Here is a 16378-nt window from a genome sequence, read left to right as displayed (position 1 = left end):
CGGGAAGGAGGAGGGAGGTGGGTTGCGGGGTTGTTGATGCACCATTTGCTTTTCCTTCCCCCAAACCACCGAGGCAGAGGAGCGCAGCATCTTCCTCAGCCGCTCCGTTAGCGTCGTAGGCATCAGCGTGGGACCGGGCAGGGGGATCTGCAAAAGCGGTGACAGGGAGGCACGGCCAGGTCGTGGACTCTTGGCTTCACTCCTTGGTTCCATCATTGTTGGTTTTGTTATGGTTTTGCTCTGCATGCCCACCCTCCTGCTTCTGGCTGCTCACGTTTTCCCTTCCCTGGGGTGTTTTGAGGATGAATTAACGCTCCCCAAGAGGCTGGAGCCCACTGCTCCGTGCAGGTTACCCTGGGCAGGTCACATCTACCCATCTCCTGCAGCGGCTGATGGTTTCCTCTCACCCCTCTCCTTCCGCGGCCTCCCCTCCAAAAAGCCTCTCTCCCATTCATATACATTTTTAAAGAAAATACACAATCAATAGTCTCTTAGGCGGGAATTTCATTAAGGGTTTCATTGCATTCGCTATCGATTGCCGGCAGGGCTGGGAGCCGCATGGCGTGGCTCCGGTAGCCCTGGCCGATGCCCTGCCCGTGCCATGGAACCATCCAGCGCATCCTCTGTGGGAAGAGGCAGCGATGGCAAGGACAACCCCAGCTTTCACGCCCTCATTGCCGGCCAGGCGGAGGGTCCAGCTGGGTGGGCAAAGGGGCTGCAGGGTGCTGGGGCAGAGGCAGCGTGCTGGGTGCAGGGAGCCTGGCGGGGTGCCCTGTGCTCCCCCAGCTGATGGCAGCCACTTGCTTCAGACCCTGCTCTTCACCCCTCCTGGGTTCCAAGTGCCGTGCGAGCAGCAGAAAGCCCGGCATCCCAGATGATCGCAAACATCGCTCGAGAGTAAAACATGCCAGCAGCCCAGGGAAGGGCTGGAACGCTGGGTTTTCTCCCATGATCCAGGAAAAAACGTTTTGTGATGGCAAAGACTTTGGTACGTAACAGGCCTTCTTCTGCCTTCCCTCTGTGGGTTGCTGCTTGTTTCAGGTTGTGTAAAACAAGGTTGGAAAGCCCGGCCTTGCTTGCGATGAAACACCGGGTAACCTTGCAAGGCTGCAATTAAAAAAAACCCCAGGGATCCGTGTGGAAGTGCACAGTTTGCACTGCTGCTGGTCAGTCACTTGAAAAATCCCAACCTTCAAAAGGATTTGAGGGCTAATTTTAGGTCTGTGCCTTGCCCAAAGAGACATACAATAATTGCCGAGGTGAAAAGTTTAACTTCTCTCGCGACTTTTCTCAGCAATCCCTGAGGAACTGTGTTCCGCTGTGCAAAAGAGCATCCCTGGTCCAGCTCCCCAAATTATCTTTTTAAGGCTTTATTTTTAAACTGGAGCCACAGGCTGCCTTCAATGGATGTAAATTCTTCACGAGTCCCAGCCTGCAGCCGGTGGGAGCTCCTGTAGATGCAGACGAGCTTCGGCTCAAATCCTTGGCCCCAGTTTCTGGTCCCGCTGTCCCTGTCCCTTCACCAGAGCACCGCTGGAGCTGGCCAGCACCGCTCCCCCCGCAGACACCACTGTCCCCATTCATCACTAAGCCCTTTTAATAGGAACCGCGATGCAAGCAAAGCAGAACATATTGCTTTGTAGGAACACGGCCTTTCTGCTATGCTCAATGATTTAAAACTGGTGGTGAATAAACCTAATATCTGCTTGCTTCTGCCAATTCTCATTATGCCGGGACTCCCTTGGAGCTATTAGCTGCCTTAAAAAATTGCTGGAAGGAGGCAAGAGAGCGGCACAGCCAGCACTGGGGAGGGCTGCTGGCAGCCGCCCGGCTGGAGCGTGACGTGCCCTTGAAATCCTGTGCCTGGAGGCATCCGGCAGCCCGGCCGTGCCAGCTCTGGCAGCGCACTCTCCGCCACCCGCACCTCCCGGCGAAGCCAGTTATTTTTAATTTCATCGCCTCCATCCTCGCCACGTCCTGGGGCAGGCAGGGGGTTATCCGGGGACCGTAATGCTCTTGCGGATTTTTCTCGCAAAACTCTAATGCTGTGGGTTTGCAGAGTTGCAAAACCGTGGTGGGGACGGAGGAGAGGGCTGAGGGGAGGAAAGCAGGGGTGGGAGGTGAAGTGTTTGGTCCAGCATCCCAGGAACACCCTGGAAAGGAAGGTAGGAGACGTCCATGGCCGTGGCATGGGGCAGCGCAGCCGTGAAACCATTTGGTGGTGCAGGCACAGCAAAAAGCTGGGTGCGTATGTGAGTTGTCAGCCAGGCAGACAGGCCCCAGGCAGCTCCTGGGTTGTCACAGCTGCAAATTGTCCAGGAACAGTCTCTAATGAGACGTAAGGGAAGGATTTACTGGAGGAAGATGTCACAGGGATGAAAGGAGAAACAGCGGTTTGGTTTTATATTTATTTGTGCGGGAGAAATTGCTTTAAAATGTCCTTTGGTGTGTTAGAGAAGGCAAACAGTCCATGACAGTCGGCCGCAGGGCTGGAGGCACTTTCTCCGGGGGATCGTGCTGATGTGAAGACCTTGACGTGCAAATTCCCTTCTCCTCCTCACCCCCTGACTCGGGACTTACCTGAGACAGGGAGAAAAGCCCTTTCCTTTCGGCATAAAGACCATGACTAAAATTTCCTCTGCAACCTGCACTTTTCTGTCCCCCTGCCCAGGGTTCCTGTGCGGTCCTGGCTGAGCGATGTTCTCCCAAGGTGACCCTCAAAGACGGACAAGCCCAACCGCAGACCAGCGCAAAGCCAGACCAGCTGAAATCCCCCGGAGGAAGATAGACAAACAGGATGATGGACAAAGAGGACCAAACCCCATCCTCATCTCCCCCCAGGATGACCGATGGGGTTGGATGCAGACAGAGAGCATCGGCTGAGTGGAGGAGCCATGCAGGAGAGCAGCTGGCCAGCTTGCAGCATCAACAATTCATCCTTCTTGTGTGTGCGCAGCCTGTCCCCCACCATGGCCCAGCTCTTTTGCGCTTCAAACATCTGTTCAGGATTGTGTTTAGCAACTGCTCAGTGTCCAGCCCAGCTGGGAAGGGAGCAATATTTGGGGCTAACGAGTGGGGAAGGAGTGCAATCTCCTGATAACACTGTCAGGTGGAGAGGGGGTTCAGGCTTGATCCTTCTGCATCCCTGGCAGACCTGGGAGTGGTATTAGGAGCATAAAGGGCATGTCCAGCTTGGCATCAGCTGACACGATTCAAGACTTCCCATCCTAAAGTGTTTTATTTTGCCTGATCCTGATGCCTCCAAGAAGGAGAATCCTCTTCCGCTGCCTCCTGCTGGGATGGACCCTACCGAGACCCTCTGAATGCCCCAGCCCCACACCAGCAGGACAGTATTTGTGCTTACTCAGTGTCTCCAGGGAATGTGTTTGGAAGAGAGACAGCTGCATCCAGAAACGCAACATCTCCTATGAGGACACATCCCTGGCACAGGAGTCGGGCCACTGCAGGGGAGGCCACTGGAGCCCAGCGCTGGTGCTGCGGCTGCTCTTCTTCCTCCTGCTGATGCAAATGAAAAGCAATGCTTTTTCTGTGCTAAAACTTCCCCTCCGCACCCGCTGGCAGGGCGGCAGGTGGAGAGCTCGCCAAGCGTGCAAGCATTTGCAAGCAGATGCAGAGCATTGCGTCGGGACGAGCACCCCAATGCCAGTCTTTGTATTGGGCGGGGGGACGGGGACGGACCTTAGTGCATCCACACCTGGGGCTGCAGAGCTGAAACTAGCAAAAAAACCCAAACCAAACCCGCAGTGTGATTGCTCCTGCCCCCTCTCGCCCGAGGGCTCTGCTCCTTTGCTGCTCCCCATGGCCGTGCCTGCCCTGCCAGGGTGACCTGGTCCGCGTCCCTCCCAGGGGGACAGGTACCTTTTGCACCTTGCCTTCCAAACTGCCTTCTGTTTCTGCTGGCGCAAGGTCAGAGGCTGTTAGCTACTCTCAGGTTGTCTCTTAAATATCCCTTTTCTTTGTGCTGTTCTGCTCTGCTGGAGCCACGCTTGAAAGGTGGTGTCAGAGCTTTGTTTTGCCTGGGCAGAGCACCGCGTAGGAACCAGCCACGGGAGGAAAAGGCTTCAAAAAGCCTTCCCACGCATCCTCCATGGCTGTGCTGTCCTGGACAGGGCTTTTTCCAGGAGCAAAGCCCTCCTCACTGCATCCCCCTTCAGTCACCTCCTGCAGCTGCATCTATTTGGTGGCATCTGCTTGGGGATGGGCTTGGGACCCCCACTTTGCTGGTCCTGACCCACAGCCAGGCTGTTCACCGAGAAGACCGCTGGATCTCATCCTCCATCCAGCACAGCTCTCCCACAGGGTCTGTCCCAGGTTGGATCCTTCTCTGCTTGCTCTCCCCGGGCATAACATGGGTTCCCTCCTCGATGCTGCTGCTCCATGCTCCCAGAGGTCCCTCTGCTCTGCACCCACAGCCTCCAGCCAGCAGGAGCCAAACCCCTGGAGATTTCAGGCACACAGAAAGGGCTTTCACCTTTCTCACTTGCAAACACTCCAGCAACAGCTCCTTGTGCCTGGTGATGGAGGGGAAACCGTGCTGCTCCTGCCGGCACAGGGCTCATCTTTGCTGTGTGGGGTCCTGTCCCCGGCATTTCCCGCTGTGCTGGTCCAAGTGGCTCTTTCATTGAGGTTTTCCAGGGTTTTGCCTACAGGCTGGAGAATGCCCTTCTGGCAACCTTGGCTTTGAAGCAGTCCCACGCTGCTGGGTCAGGCTGGCCCTGGTGTTTCTGCAGTGCAAAGCTCTCCCTGCAGCAGCTCTGAATGCATGCTTGCACGTGTGTTCAAAAAAAAAACAAGCATTAAATATTAAAGGCAAAACCATCTTTGCCTGAACTCAGAACAGCTCTTAAAATTCTTAGCTGCTCCAAAATCCCAGCCCTGCCTTAGCTTTGAAAGCTTCTTCCATCTTTTTAGCAGCCCGTGGTGGTTTAGAACCGGTGGGTGCGAGCAGCAGGGCTGGTGTGCTGGGTGCCCCCGAAGGAGTCCCCGGTGCCCACAGCAGCAGCCAGGAAAGTCCTAAACCCTGCCAGCTTGCAGGGACTGGTGCATGGATGGGAACTGGGAAAAAGCTCTGGAAAATCCCAGTTCTGGGCCAGGGTGTGGGAAGGTGGTAGTGAGGGCAGCCCTCTCCCCACCCCAGGGCAGGCTGTGTCACCCCAGAGGAGCGTGACACCACACTGGGAAAGGACGGGTCCCACCCTGCCCGGGAGATGCACCGATTGCTGTGCAGCCCCAGCAGCATCTGCTTGTGGGGATGATGTCAGGGTCCCCTCCATCAGTGGGGACCCCAGGGGCTGGCACAGCCTGACCTGCCGCATCTCCCCCACAGAAGAATGGCCGATGCCTTGCCTGCTCCCACGCCAGCTGCCACCCCCACCCCGAGCACCTCGCTGGGCAGTGGGATGCTCGATGGAAACAGGCTGCAGAAGGGACAGTGTTTGCAGAGCAAAGCAGGTTTTTTTAAGGCAAGGAGCCCTTTCTTGGCTGCTGAGGGGGCAGTGCTGGCTCCCTGCACCTGAGGAAGGGTCACTTTTGGGGACATCAGCAAGACCATTCATGTGGGTCCAGCCCAGAGCTCTCCTCTGTGCTAAACGTCTTCCCCAAGTCTCTAAAACCACCAAGAGGCTGTTAAAAACCCCCATTACTCCTTACAGAGCTCTTTCGTTCCCCAAGAGACCCCCATGGGGGGGGGGGGTCGGGGGGGTTCTGCTGATCCCGCTGTGGCTGGGACCTGCAGGACCACCTCCCCCAGCATCACCTTGCAGCATTGCAGCTCAGGGAAGGCAGCAGCGCAGGCAGGCTCAGCACTGTGAGAAGGGGTTTCCATAGCGACGGGTACCCGAAAGGCCCCAGATCCTGGATGTTCAGGGCAAGGATTTGGGGTGAAGGCTGGTGTGCCGAGAGGGTACCCCAGAGCCCACAGCTGCAGCTGCTTTGCTGCTGGGCTGCATCCCCTGGCTGGCTCAAGGCCCCTGTCATCCCTGGGACAGCTCCAGATCCCACAAAATCACACCTCACGCCGCCTCCCTCGATGAGCCGTGGTGTGTTTCGCAGGATGCCTGGGGAGGACCTGTCCTCCCTTGGGGGGTCGCAGCGGGGTGCTCAGCCCCCACTGGGACCCCGGTGCTGCCAGCCCGTCCCTGCCTCCCTTGGGGAGCTGGGAGCGTGGCCGAGCCCCTGCGGGATGTGTGGGTCCCCTCTGCCCCTGCTCCCTCCCCGGCTATTTTTGGCTGCGTACCTGGCAGGGCATGTGCCGGTGTCGTGTCCCCCTGTCCGTCCCCTCCCCCGCTGCTGCTGGGGGTGGTTATTTTGGGCAAGAGGAGGTGTAAGAGGAGGTTGTGCAAGGGCTGTGGTGCTGCCTTCGGCCCCAGCACCGCTCCTCTGAGGGTGCAAAAACCGGGCTTTGCTGCTGGGGGTCGCACCGGGGTTTTTTCACTTGTTTCACTTTACAAAGCTGAGGTGACAGGGGCAGCATCTGTGCAACAGGGGAAAACACCAGTGCAGGGGAGAAAGCACTAATGCAGCCGGGATAAAGCACCCTGCAATGTTGATGAAACACTAATGCAATAGAGGGAAAGCACTGCAATGGTGATGAAGCATTGATGCAACAGGAACAAAGCACCGTGCCAGGGGAACAAACCACTATGCCATGGGGACAAAGCCTGTGCAATGGTGATGAAGCACTAATGCAACAGAGGGAAAGCCCCGTGTGATGGTGATGAAGCACTAGCACTAATGCAATAGAGGGAAAGCCCTGTGCGATGGTGCTGAAGCACTGACGGAACAGGAATGAAGCACTGTGCCAGGGGGACAAAGCCCTGTACCATGGTGACGAAGCACTAATGCAACAGGAGCAAAGCACCATGCAAGGGGGACCAAGCTCCAAGCAATGAGGACAAAGCCCCCTCCAAGAGGGGCAAAGCTCCGTCGATGGGGACAAGGCACAGCGAGTGGCTCAGCACAGCACCCTTGGTCAGCAGCACTGCCCAGCCCCTTCCAGCTGTGGACAGATGCAAGAAAGGGGGCAAAACGGGTTAGAAGAAAGGAAAAGCGTGTTATTTTTGCCAGCTTGGGTGGGACCTGCCCCCCGTCTGACACCCACACTGTGCCCACAGTTGGGCCAAGATCCTGCCATGCCTGAGCCACCTGGGTGCCCCAGCAAGAGTGGGTGCATCCCTCGGGCACCCATGGCTCTGCCTGGCACCAGCACCTGCCCAGCTGGAAACTCCCCCCGCGGCCAGGCACACCTTACCGGTGAAGCCAAAGGGAGACATGCCTTTTGCCACTGGGAAGACCGCATTGGCAGCACGTGTCCCTGCATCCCTCCTGCCCCTTGTCTTAATTCCTGCATGATCTCTTACCCCTTCAGCTCACCGAGCTGTGCCAAAGGCTGGTAGAAGCTCCAACTCGCCCAGTGGCTCGTTGCCAGTTGGCAGCTCACCCTCGGCAGGGGCTGTTCCCAGCGGAGCTGCCGGGGCCAAGCGTGGCTCGCCGGCTTCCCCACGCAGGGCCGTGAGCCGGGGTTTTTCCCATTAAAAGGCTGCACACAGGTATCAGCTGAGCTTTCCCACATGGTGCAGATGGCTGGGCCAGGCTGGCAGGAGACAACTCATGGAGCCAGGAGCTGCTGGCTGTGCTGGCCAGGTTCCTGGTGTGACTTGGTGATCGATGGCTGGGGCATCGTTCAGGGAAACGCAGCCAATTTCCTTCCTTTTTTTTTTTTTTTTTTTTTTTTTTTTTTTTTCCCATTGCAATGCTGGTGCTGGTGGGAGACCTTCACACCAGCATGTTGGAGGGTTGGCAGCTCGCGGGCATCTGTCCTGTGCTGGTCAATGTTAAAACCCCCATAATTAAGGAATAAAAGCAAAACCCAGGGGATTTTGGAGGTGCAACCTTTCCATGCCCACTTTGCAAACTGTTGGGCTGCCAAAGCAAAGCCTGGAGGTGGGCACTGCCCCAGGACCCCCACCCTGGGGCACCCCTGGGATGAAGCCATACCAGGAAGGGCTTTGCAAATCCCCATGGGGCTGTGGCTGCAATGGGGGCAGCAGGACACCGAAGTGTCCTTGTGCCACCCCCAGCGCCTCCCCCTGAAAGCAGTGTTGGAAAGTGAAGGGCTGGGTTTGGTGGAGCCCCTGGCACAGGCTAAGGTCCTTGCAGGGAGCAGGGACCCCTGGGGAGGGTCCTTGCCCATGGCCCCTTTGACATCCCCATCCCCGTCGCTCCCCTGGTGCTCGCCGTGGCAGCGCAGCATTTCCACCTTCTGCATCTCGTTTACGTTTTCCTGCCTTAATGGGAACAGACTTTGGGGGGGGGGGGGGAGCGAGGTAAATATTTTTCCGCTTCCACTCCGAGCTGGAAAAGCCTGCGAGGCCCATCTCCAGGGAGACTCTGTAAATAAGGCGGAGGGGGAGGACGGGGGGGCTGCTCCATATGCTGCACCAGCTTTCGGCCCTGGCTTGCCATCAGATGTCTAACACAACAGGAAGCAATAAAACAGTTATTACCAGCCGGCACCTTCCAGCACGGCCACGCGGAGGATCCTGCTTTGCTTTTGCCCTCCTTGCCCCACACCCGGCTTCATAACCCCGCTCCCCTATTAACAGGGTTCTCAGGGCTCCCATAGCATCATAGGGGCTCGCAGCAGTGATGCCCAGCTCTGCTGCGACACGGCACGGTGCCACCTCACTGCTGCCATTTCAGCATCGAGACAACCCCGCTGTGACTCCCACGTGCCCCCATGTCCCTCCACCGGCTGCCGTCACCTCTTGCACTGCACCGGCTGTCCCAGCCGGGGGTGGCCATGTGGGAAGAGCATCATGACCAACGCACCGTGGCCGAGGGAGTGCCCAGCAGTCAAACCCTGCTCGGGATTTTAAAATGAGCTGCCTAAACCCAGCAGCCCTGGCTGCTCCATCTATTCGGAAAGAAATGAGAGGGATGATGGCTCATCGCTCATAATGCCGTGCTGTCCGCCCTGCGCCATGCAGGGGGCCATGTGCCCTTGGCCGATAATTCCTGCCGCGTGGCCGTAACTCCCGGCTGAACCAGAGCATGTCTTCCAGACAGATGTTCAGCCTTGATTTAAAGGCATCAGGCGGTGGAAAGCCACCACCATTTCCCTGCCTGCTTACAGAGGATAATTAGAGCCGCTCTTCCAAAAATAAATACCAATCGATCCCTATGGCCAGGCTGGTCAGGCTCCTGCCTCCAGATAGGCAAACCCATTATATCTTATTTTCTATCTGGGCTGCCTCCATGCACTGACCCAGTGCGACGGACCCTGTGAGCTCCCAGTCCAGCGATCTGTTTATCTGCTGCATTTACCGGGTACACCCTGAACTTAAAATAACCCACAGCACCGGGCGCGTTTCTCCCGGCGCTGGCTCTGCGTGTGTTTGTGTTTGCAAAGCTCCTTTCCTGCTGGCGGGGGAGTCTCACTCGCATCCTGCGCGCCAGGCGCTGGCTCCGCTTCATTCAGCTCTGCTCAGACCCTATCGATCTCGCTTTTCCATTTGCAGAGCAGGAGCAAACACGTTTGCTGCCTGCTTGTTACTGGCTCCGGAGACCCATTGCCAGCAGGATCCGGACTGGAGGGATGAGGTGCCTGGCCGGAGGCTTTTTGAAAAAAATGATATTATTTTTTCTTCTAGCAGCCCAATAACTGCTGCTGTGGCTTGAGCTGCAAACACCACCCATGGCCCTGCTCCTCCATGCGCTAACTGGGCTGCCGGGGCGTTCAGCATCCCCTGCACGGGGGGCACGGTGTGGGGCTGGGGCTGTGCTGGGCCCCCTGCCCAGGGCGCAGATGGGGTGTGCGCCGCAGCCGAGGATCAGGCCAGATCGGCCGCATCCTGGCAGTGATTTCTCTCCTGTCTCCTCTGCCTGCGGCAAAAACTGAACTTGTGACCCAGATGTGAGCAGCCTGTTATCTCATTAGCCAGCCGGGCTTCCCCAGGAGCCTTTTACTACTATATAACCCACCATCACCCCCCGAAATTCAGCCTGGCTCTCAGATGGGATGGAAGATTTGCAGGTTAAATGGATATAAAAAGCACAGGTTTTCCCGTAATTATTTTTCTGAATATCTGTCAATACTAATTAAAATTGTTTCCCATAATCAAATTTAAAACAGCGAGGGAGAGCAAGGGGTCGCAGAAATCCTTTTCTTTCAAGTCACTCAGGGATAAAATGGGTTTTCAAATCAAATTAGCAAAAAATCCCTCCCCATCTCCCCTCCCTGCCTCTTAAAAGAGGCAGGAGCCCAGCAAGGACCAGGCTGCGGGTGCTTTGGGGCTGCCCTCCGAACCTGGCTGAAAGCAGGGCTCAGGGGGTGCTGGGGCTCAGGGTGGGTGCCCGACTCTGTGGCTGTGTGTCTATAGGGCTGCAGGTCTATAGGCACATGCGTATGTAGCGGTGTGGGTCTATAGGTGTGCCCAGGGAGCTGCAGGGAAGCTGCTCGAGCACAGCAGCGGGGAGATGCGATGCAATACCTGCCCCCACGCTGTGCATGAAGGAGCGCCAAGGCCCGCGCAGAGATGTCGGTGCATCCACCGCTGGCTGCTGCCATCGCGCTGCTGCCACGGTTGGACACCTCGTCCCTTCTCGTGCTGAATCAGCCCCAGCCTGCGCACGTGCTGCGGGGGCCACCACTGCCGCCGGGGGCTCCTGCACATGGGGCACGGCATTCCGGAACGGTGCGGGGGATGCCGCCCTGTCACTGTTTCTCTCCTCGCCCAACCTTAAGGAGAACCGAGGGTGTCCCCAAAAGGTCGCCCAGCGCGGCCGGTGACACCCGAGAAACCGGCAGTGGGCCAGGCAGGGTGCGGTGTGGCACCCCGACCCCCGCACACCCCGGGACAGCGAGGACAGCCCTGCTCCTGCTCCCCGTCGGGCACGGGGCCGCTTCTCCTGCCCATGGCAAAGCCCCTAACTGTAGCTCTTGCCTGAGTCTGGGGCTCCTGCTTCCTTTAATTGACCCCCCACTTTAATTTTTGGAGTGGAAGGGGGTCTGGGCACTGGGTTGCCAGCAACACTTTGCTGTGTCCTGCCTTGCTGAACTTGGCCAGAGGTGCCACGAGGTGTTGGGGGCCACAGGAGACATCTCCCCGTGCCCAGCCACCGAAGGACAGCCCTAGGGCATCTTCCTAGCCACCAAAATTGCAAATTTTTGTTTGGTGCTACGCACAAGCATCTTGCTGGCTGTTCGAGCCCGCGCTGCTCTGCCCGGAGGGACGAGGCTCCCCCCAGAGCCCTGCAGCCCCCCAGCTCTGCCCCAGCCCTTTGCCTCCAGCACGTCTCTAGAAAGCGGCTCCGAAAACTTGGCCGAGGTGCCGGGCAGCCGCGGGCAGTCAGTGACCCCAGAGCCCTCCCCGGTTTGGGCTTTCCCTGCCTCCGGTCAGAGGGTTTTGGCAGCCGGAGCTGGACGCTCGGGAGCAGCAGTTGTCTGCTGTCTGGGACACCCAGGCGTCCCCTTGCTGCCCTAACGTCGCCGGGGCTGGGATAAGCATTACCCCGAGTGCTGCTGGTGCTCACTGCGATGCCGGGGTGTGCGCAGCCCCTCGCCGGTTGGCCGGTGCTGGGGGACGGTGAGGAGATGCAGGTCCGTGCCACAGCCGTAGGAGTTACTGGAAGCCGCAAAACAGTGAGATTAGAAAACAGCCCCCTACATCTAACCCCTGCCCTTCTCAGGGGTGATTTGGGGACAAACCAGCACAGTTGTAATTTTTATTTTGCGTGGAAGGAGGTGACAGCTCTGCCCGAGGGACAAAACCTGGCAGCTCCAGGACCAGCAAGACCTGCGCATCCCCAGGGGCTGCAAAACCCCCACCCCAGCCCTCTGCCCTCCGGCCCCTTGCAGTGGGGGGGGGGTGTCTTGGCTCTCCCCAGCCCCCTGGCACCTGCTGGGCTCGGCTGAAGGAAGCTGGGGCTAAACCCCAGGGTCAGAGCCCGCAAAGCAGCCCAGCCCTGCCAGCCAGGGGTGCCGGGGTCCCCTGGGGCTGGAGTAACAAGGAAACAGGGAGATGAAAAAGCAGGGGATCATGATCAGCTCCCCCCAGATTAGCCAGGGGATAGACAGAACAGTTCCGGGCTTGGAGGCTGCCTGGGCTCAAGCCCCTCTGCTCCCGTGGTCCCTCCTGTGCTGGGAGCGTTTCCCCTGGCCCATGGGATGCCAGCGCTCACAGGGAGCCAGGACAACGGCTCCAGCACACAGGGACAGAGGTCCTGCCTTTCCTGGCGCTGCGAGACATCACTGCCTGTAGCTGCTGTAATGGGTTTCTAAAATTAGCTGCACACACTGCCCTTGGACTCCAGCAGGACATTTCTCAGTTGTTTAATATCAAAAGTGAAAAAAAAAAAAAAAAAGCAAAGCACAAAAGCAACCCAGCCAATGCATGTCTAAGTTTATTTTATCGCTTGTCCTGCAGAACTCAACATCTATTTTAAGTCATTTATGAAGAGTACAAGTGTGAATAGCTGCAGAAGTTTTGCAATTCCAAGAACACCACATACAGCTTCTAAAAAAAGCAAATTTAACCTTCCCAACAAAGCCTCAACAAGCGTCCCAGATCACGTTTCCGAGCTACCGATTTCGGACAGCAAAAGCTCATCTCCTCCACATCTGAAGTTGATTAGTTTATGAAGAGGTCCCCGGCATACGGCAGCATCCCCCCCCTTGCTGGCATCTCGCCCCGTGTGTGTCTCCTTTCCGGACGGGCTCAGTTTACCCCAAGCCAAGTGGGACAGGTGCAGGTCAGTCCCTCAGGCTTTATCCTTCCCCTCAGTTTACGAGTATTTTACATTTTGCCGCGGGCCACAGCTCCTATAAATAAACCTGGGCTGCCTGTGGCAGATGTGAAGCCTATCGCTGCCTGCATGCTCCATTAGAGGCCCCGGCTTCCCAGCAGCGTGAATGTGAATAGATCTGAATCTGCAATGAAATATTAATCGGAAGCAACACTATTCTCCTTTCTTTGGAGGGGAATTTTAATTGAGGACCACGCTAACAAGCTAATATCTTCCTGCACCATGTGGTCGCAGTGAGCTGAGGCAGGAATTGGGGGTGCTGGGATCTGCCCTTTTTAATCAGAGCCTCTCCTATCACCTCTGTCTCCCCCAATCAACCCAAATTAGCATCCCACCGTTCATTGCCCAGCAAACCCATCAGCGGCAATTGCTTGATTCGACTTGTGGTTTCCTACAAGGGTCAGAGGTTGAGCAGATCAGCTACAGGACAAGTAAAGCCCCATACGAGGCAGGTACCACCTGGGATTAGGTGAAACCGGTGCACCCAGAAGGGCAACCAAAGCTCAGCAGAAACATCTCAGCCAGGAGAGTCTGGAGCATCCCTGTGAGATCCATCCTGACCTGCAACACTTCCCTTCATGCCCCTTAAGTCCTAACTAGCTGGGCTGTTTTCAAGCCAAGGGCTCCAGCTCGTTACTGGAGATGCAGAAGAGCATCTGTGGTACCCAGCAGTGCAGTGAGAGATGCTGCTGAAGGTCCCAGGTCACCCACCCTTCAGGGGAAGCACAGGGCTGAGCAGCCGCTTCACTTGACTCAAGAGGCAGCGAGAGCAACCCCATCTTCGGGGATGACTGATTGTTACCTGCTGCTGCCTCGCTTGCTCTGTCAGAGCCCGGCAGGACTGCTTGCCTTCTGATAATTCAGCAAACCGGAGCAAAATAGGAATTTTCAAATATCACGATGCTTGAAAATGTAAGTTCAGGAGATTGGGTTTTCCCCCTGTTCTTGGCTAAATTTAGTCCACCCAGTGTTGCACTGGACTTGGAACAGGACGGAAAGAGATTGCATCCGAGAGAAGTACCTCTTATCCTTCTTTTTCCGTGTATTTTGGTAAAGACTGAACTCTCTGGGACATCAGGACACGGACACTGCTGCAGCCTCCTCCGGGGAGGGAGGGAGGGCTGGAACACCGTGTCCTGCAAAACGACTCTCTGTTAGTTGAGGCTTCTGATTTCCAAGGGTGGGAGCGGGGAGGGGTGGGGGTGAGGGGTGATAACTGCCTCCATCCTACAAAGCAGAAAGCAAAGCTATAGTGAAGCAGCTGGCAGGGCATGAAGGGACAGAGGGACAGATCCTGCAGTGGGATGGAAGGGGAGCCGGTGCCAGTGGGGCTGCATCCAGCCGTCACTGCCACATGTCGCCCGTGTCCCCGTTCTCGTGGAACTTGTGGACGTGGTCGGCGTACCTGGGGAAAGAGCACAGGCACATTAATTTGCAGCAAGGTCTAAAGCGCTTTGATGGCTGAGCTGGATCCGCGCTGTTTCTGAGCGCTGGCTGCCATCGTTACCCCACGCTTTCCTCCAGCCACGGGCAGCAGCGCCTGGGAGCTGCTCAGGGCAGCGGAGTCAAGGCATGGGCCTGATCCTGGCTCATGCCTGGCTTTAGCAGGCTTCCTTGCCGGGCAAGAACTGCTCACGGGAAGGGATTTGGAAAACACCTGACTGAAGACAGGCAGTTGCCCTGCCCCATGCGTTTTTTTCTCCCTCCCATCCTCACCGGATTAAGGGTTTAAAACCCAAATAACCCCCCTCATTTTCCAGGACAGAGGTGCACCGAGCAGTGCCCAAAAATCTGCTGCAAACCACCACGCTCTGCCCACCAAACCCAGGCAGACGATGCTCCCGACCCCCGGGGCCAGGCTGCCCCAGCGCGCCCTCACACCCACTTCTTAGCGCAGTAGGCAGCACAGTCCCTCCCCACGCTCTCGCTCCAGGCCGTTTTGTAGAGCACCTGCAAAGTATGAAATACAGTCAGCCCTGCTTTCACCTGCCCATCTCTGCCTGCCCTCACTGCCTGTGTCACTGCTGGGCCGTCCCGTGTCCCTGCCACCCCATCCCCGCCGCCACCAGCAAAGTCTCTGCCGCAGCATCTTGCAAGTGCCTGTGTTTTTTGTGCGTCAAGCAGAGACCGAAAGCGATGCTCTGGGTAAAGCTGGGTTTGCAGCCTTGGATCACCAGCACGGAGAAACCCAGCCTGTGCTTCAGGGGGCTGCCCTGGGGACGGTCAGGGTGACCTTTTCCAGTGGGTTATTTTTCTGGGCCAGCGCTGCGGTGGTTTGGGGTAAGGTGGGTGCCCACCAGGCTGCGCAGGGATGGAGATGTGGGTTTGGAACAGGCTGAAGGAAGGTCACTGCTTGGTTTGGTTCCCTTTTCCCTTCATGCCACCAGGTTTCCATGTGGTCCTGTGGTCCAAGGAGGCAGGGAGGCAGCGGTGGGTTTTGGGAAGAGGGTGCATTCAAGCCCTGGAGTTCTGTAAGCTGTTGTTATCACCAGGGCAATACTCTTAACTCCACAAACACCCATCAGCTGGCCTCCAAATTAGGGTTAGGTTGAAATTACAACAGGCAGAAGGCAGCGGTCACGAAGGGGTGAAGGCTGTGCTGTCTCCTGGGATTAGCGGCAAAGATGTTGCCCCCACCATGGGGATGGAGCCGGGTGTTTGTCCGTTCCCCCCTTGGACACGGTGCGTGCCCAGCCCAGGCAGCACTGGGTGCTGGATTTCAGGCCCTTTTGTGTCTAGATGAAATAAGATCATTCCAGCTATGTAATATTTATTAATTTTACTTTTTTTTTAGGTTAGAGCTTTAAAGTTTAATGATGTTTAACTTTTTATTTTCTTCGCTCCTTTCCTCACCAAAATAACACAAAGTCAGTTTTACTTTGAGATCAGGATAGAAATATTGTTCTGAATTGTCTTTCATCTTGTTTCATCATTTAATTATTGATGATTTGCTTGTTTTTTTTGTTTTTTTTTTTTTTTTCCCTGAAGTGATAGATAAACTCCCAGAAACCACGCAAGGATACAGGAGGAGTTTGTACCACAACTGACTCCCAGGGCATTTGAGCTGGCTCAAGCCTCTGTTCCTAACCAGACCTCCACTTCTTTACTTCCAACCCTAATGTGCAGTTGTGGAAATTTGAAAACTAGAGAAAAACAGAGCCACAGGGCAAGTAAGAAACATGGGCAGAACCAGAGCTCATCACCTGGAGAGGCAGCAAATGCTCCACCGTGCAGGAGGTTAAGGGATGTACCCAGAAATAGGGAGGTGGAATGCACACGATCTAGAAGCTGGCATTGTGGAGATGTATTTTATTCCTAAAATTGCTTACGGTATGAGCTTCATAATAATGAATCAAAATTTTGCTGCCTGATGAGCGGAGCGCTTGCTTACCTGTGTGCAGGGATGGCGAACCAGACCTGCACGCAAATGTGCTAAACCCTGTGTGAGCTCCCAGCACGGTGGCACCAGGGCCCCACGGCTGTTTCCAGGCATGCCATGAAGACACAGATGGCTTCCAGGTCTTGCCCTTGGGCAAGCCTGTGCCCACGTGAA

At 56.5% G+C, this 16378-nt stretch overlaps 1 protein-coding gene across 1 annotated transcript in view; it reads right to left on the bottom strand.

Annotated features, from left to right (window-relative positions):
* Positions 1–12405: 12405 nt before the first annotated feature.
* CUX1 (cut like homeobox 1) overlaps positions 12406–16378 on the bottom strand; it is a 281435-nt gene continuing 277462 nt past the window's right edge. The window contains exons 22-23 of the mRNA XM_055797921.1: positions 14711–14775; positions 12406–14230 (exon numbers count right to left, since the gene is read on the bottom strand). Coding sequence (XP_055653896.1) covers positions 14170–14230; positions 14711–14775 — 126 coding nt within the window. The 3' untranslated portion in view covers positions 12406–14169. The remainder of the gene's footprint in view (positions 14231–14710; positions 14776–16378) is intronic.

The sequence above is a fragment of the Falco peregrinus genome, chromosome 2 (assembly GCF_023634155.1).
Source record: "Falco peregrinus isolate bFalPer1 chromosome 2, bFalPer1.pri, whole genome shotgun sequence".
Taxonomy (NCBI): domain Eukaryota; kingdom Metazoa; phylum Chordata; class Aves; order Falconiformes; family Falconidae; genus Falco; species Falco peregrinus.
Note: the sequence above shows the minus strand (reverse complement) of the source record. Positions and strands in the feature narration are given on the sequence as shown.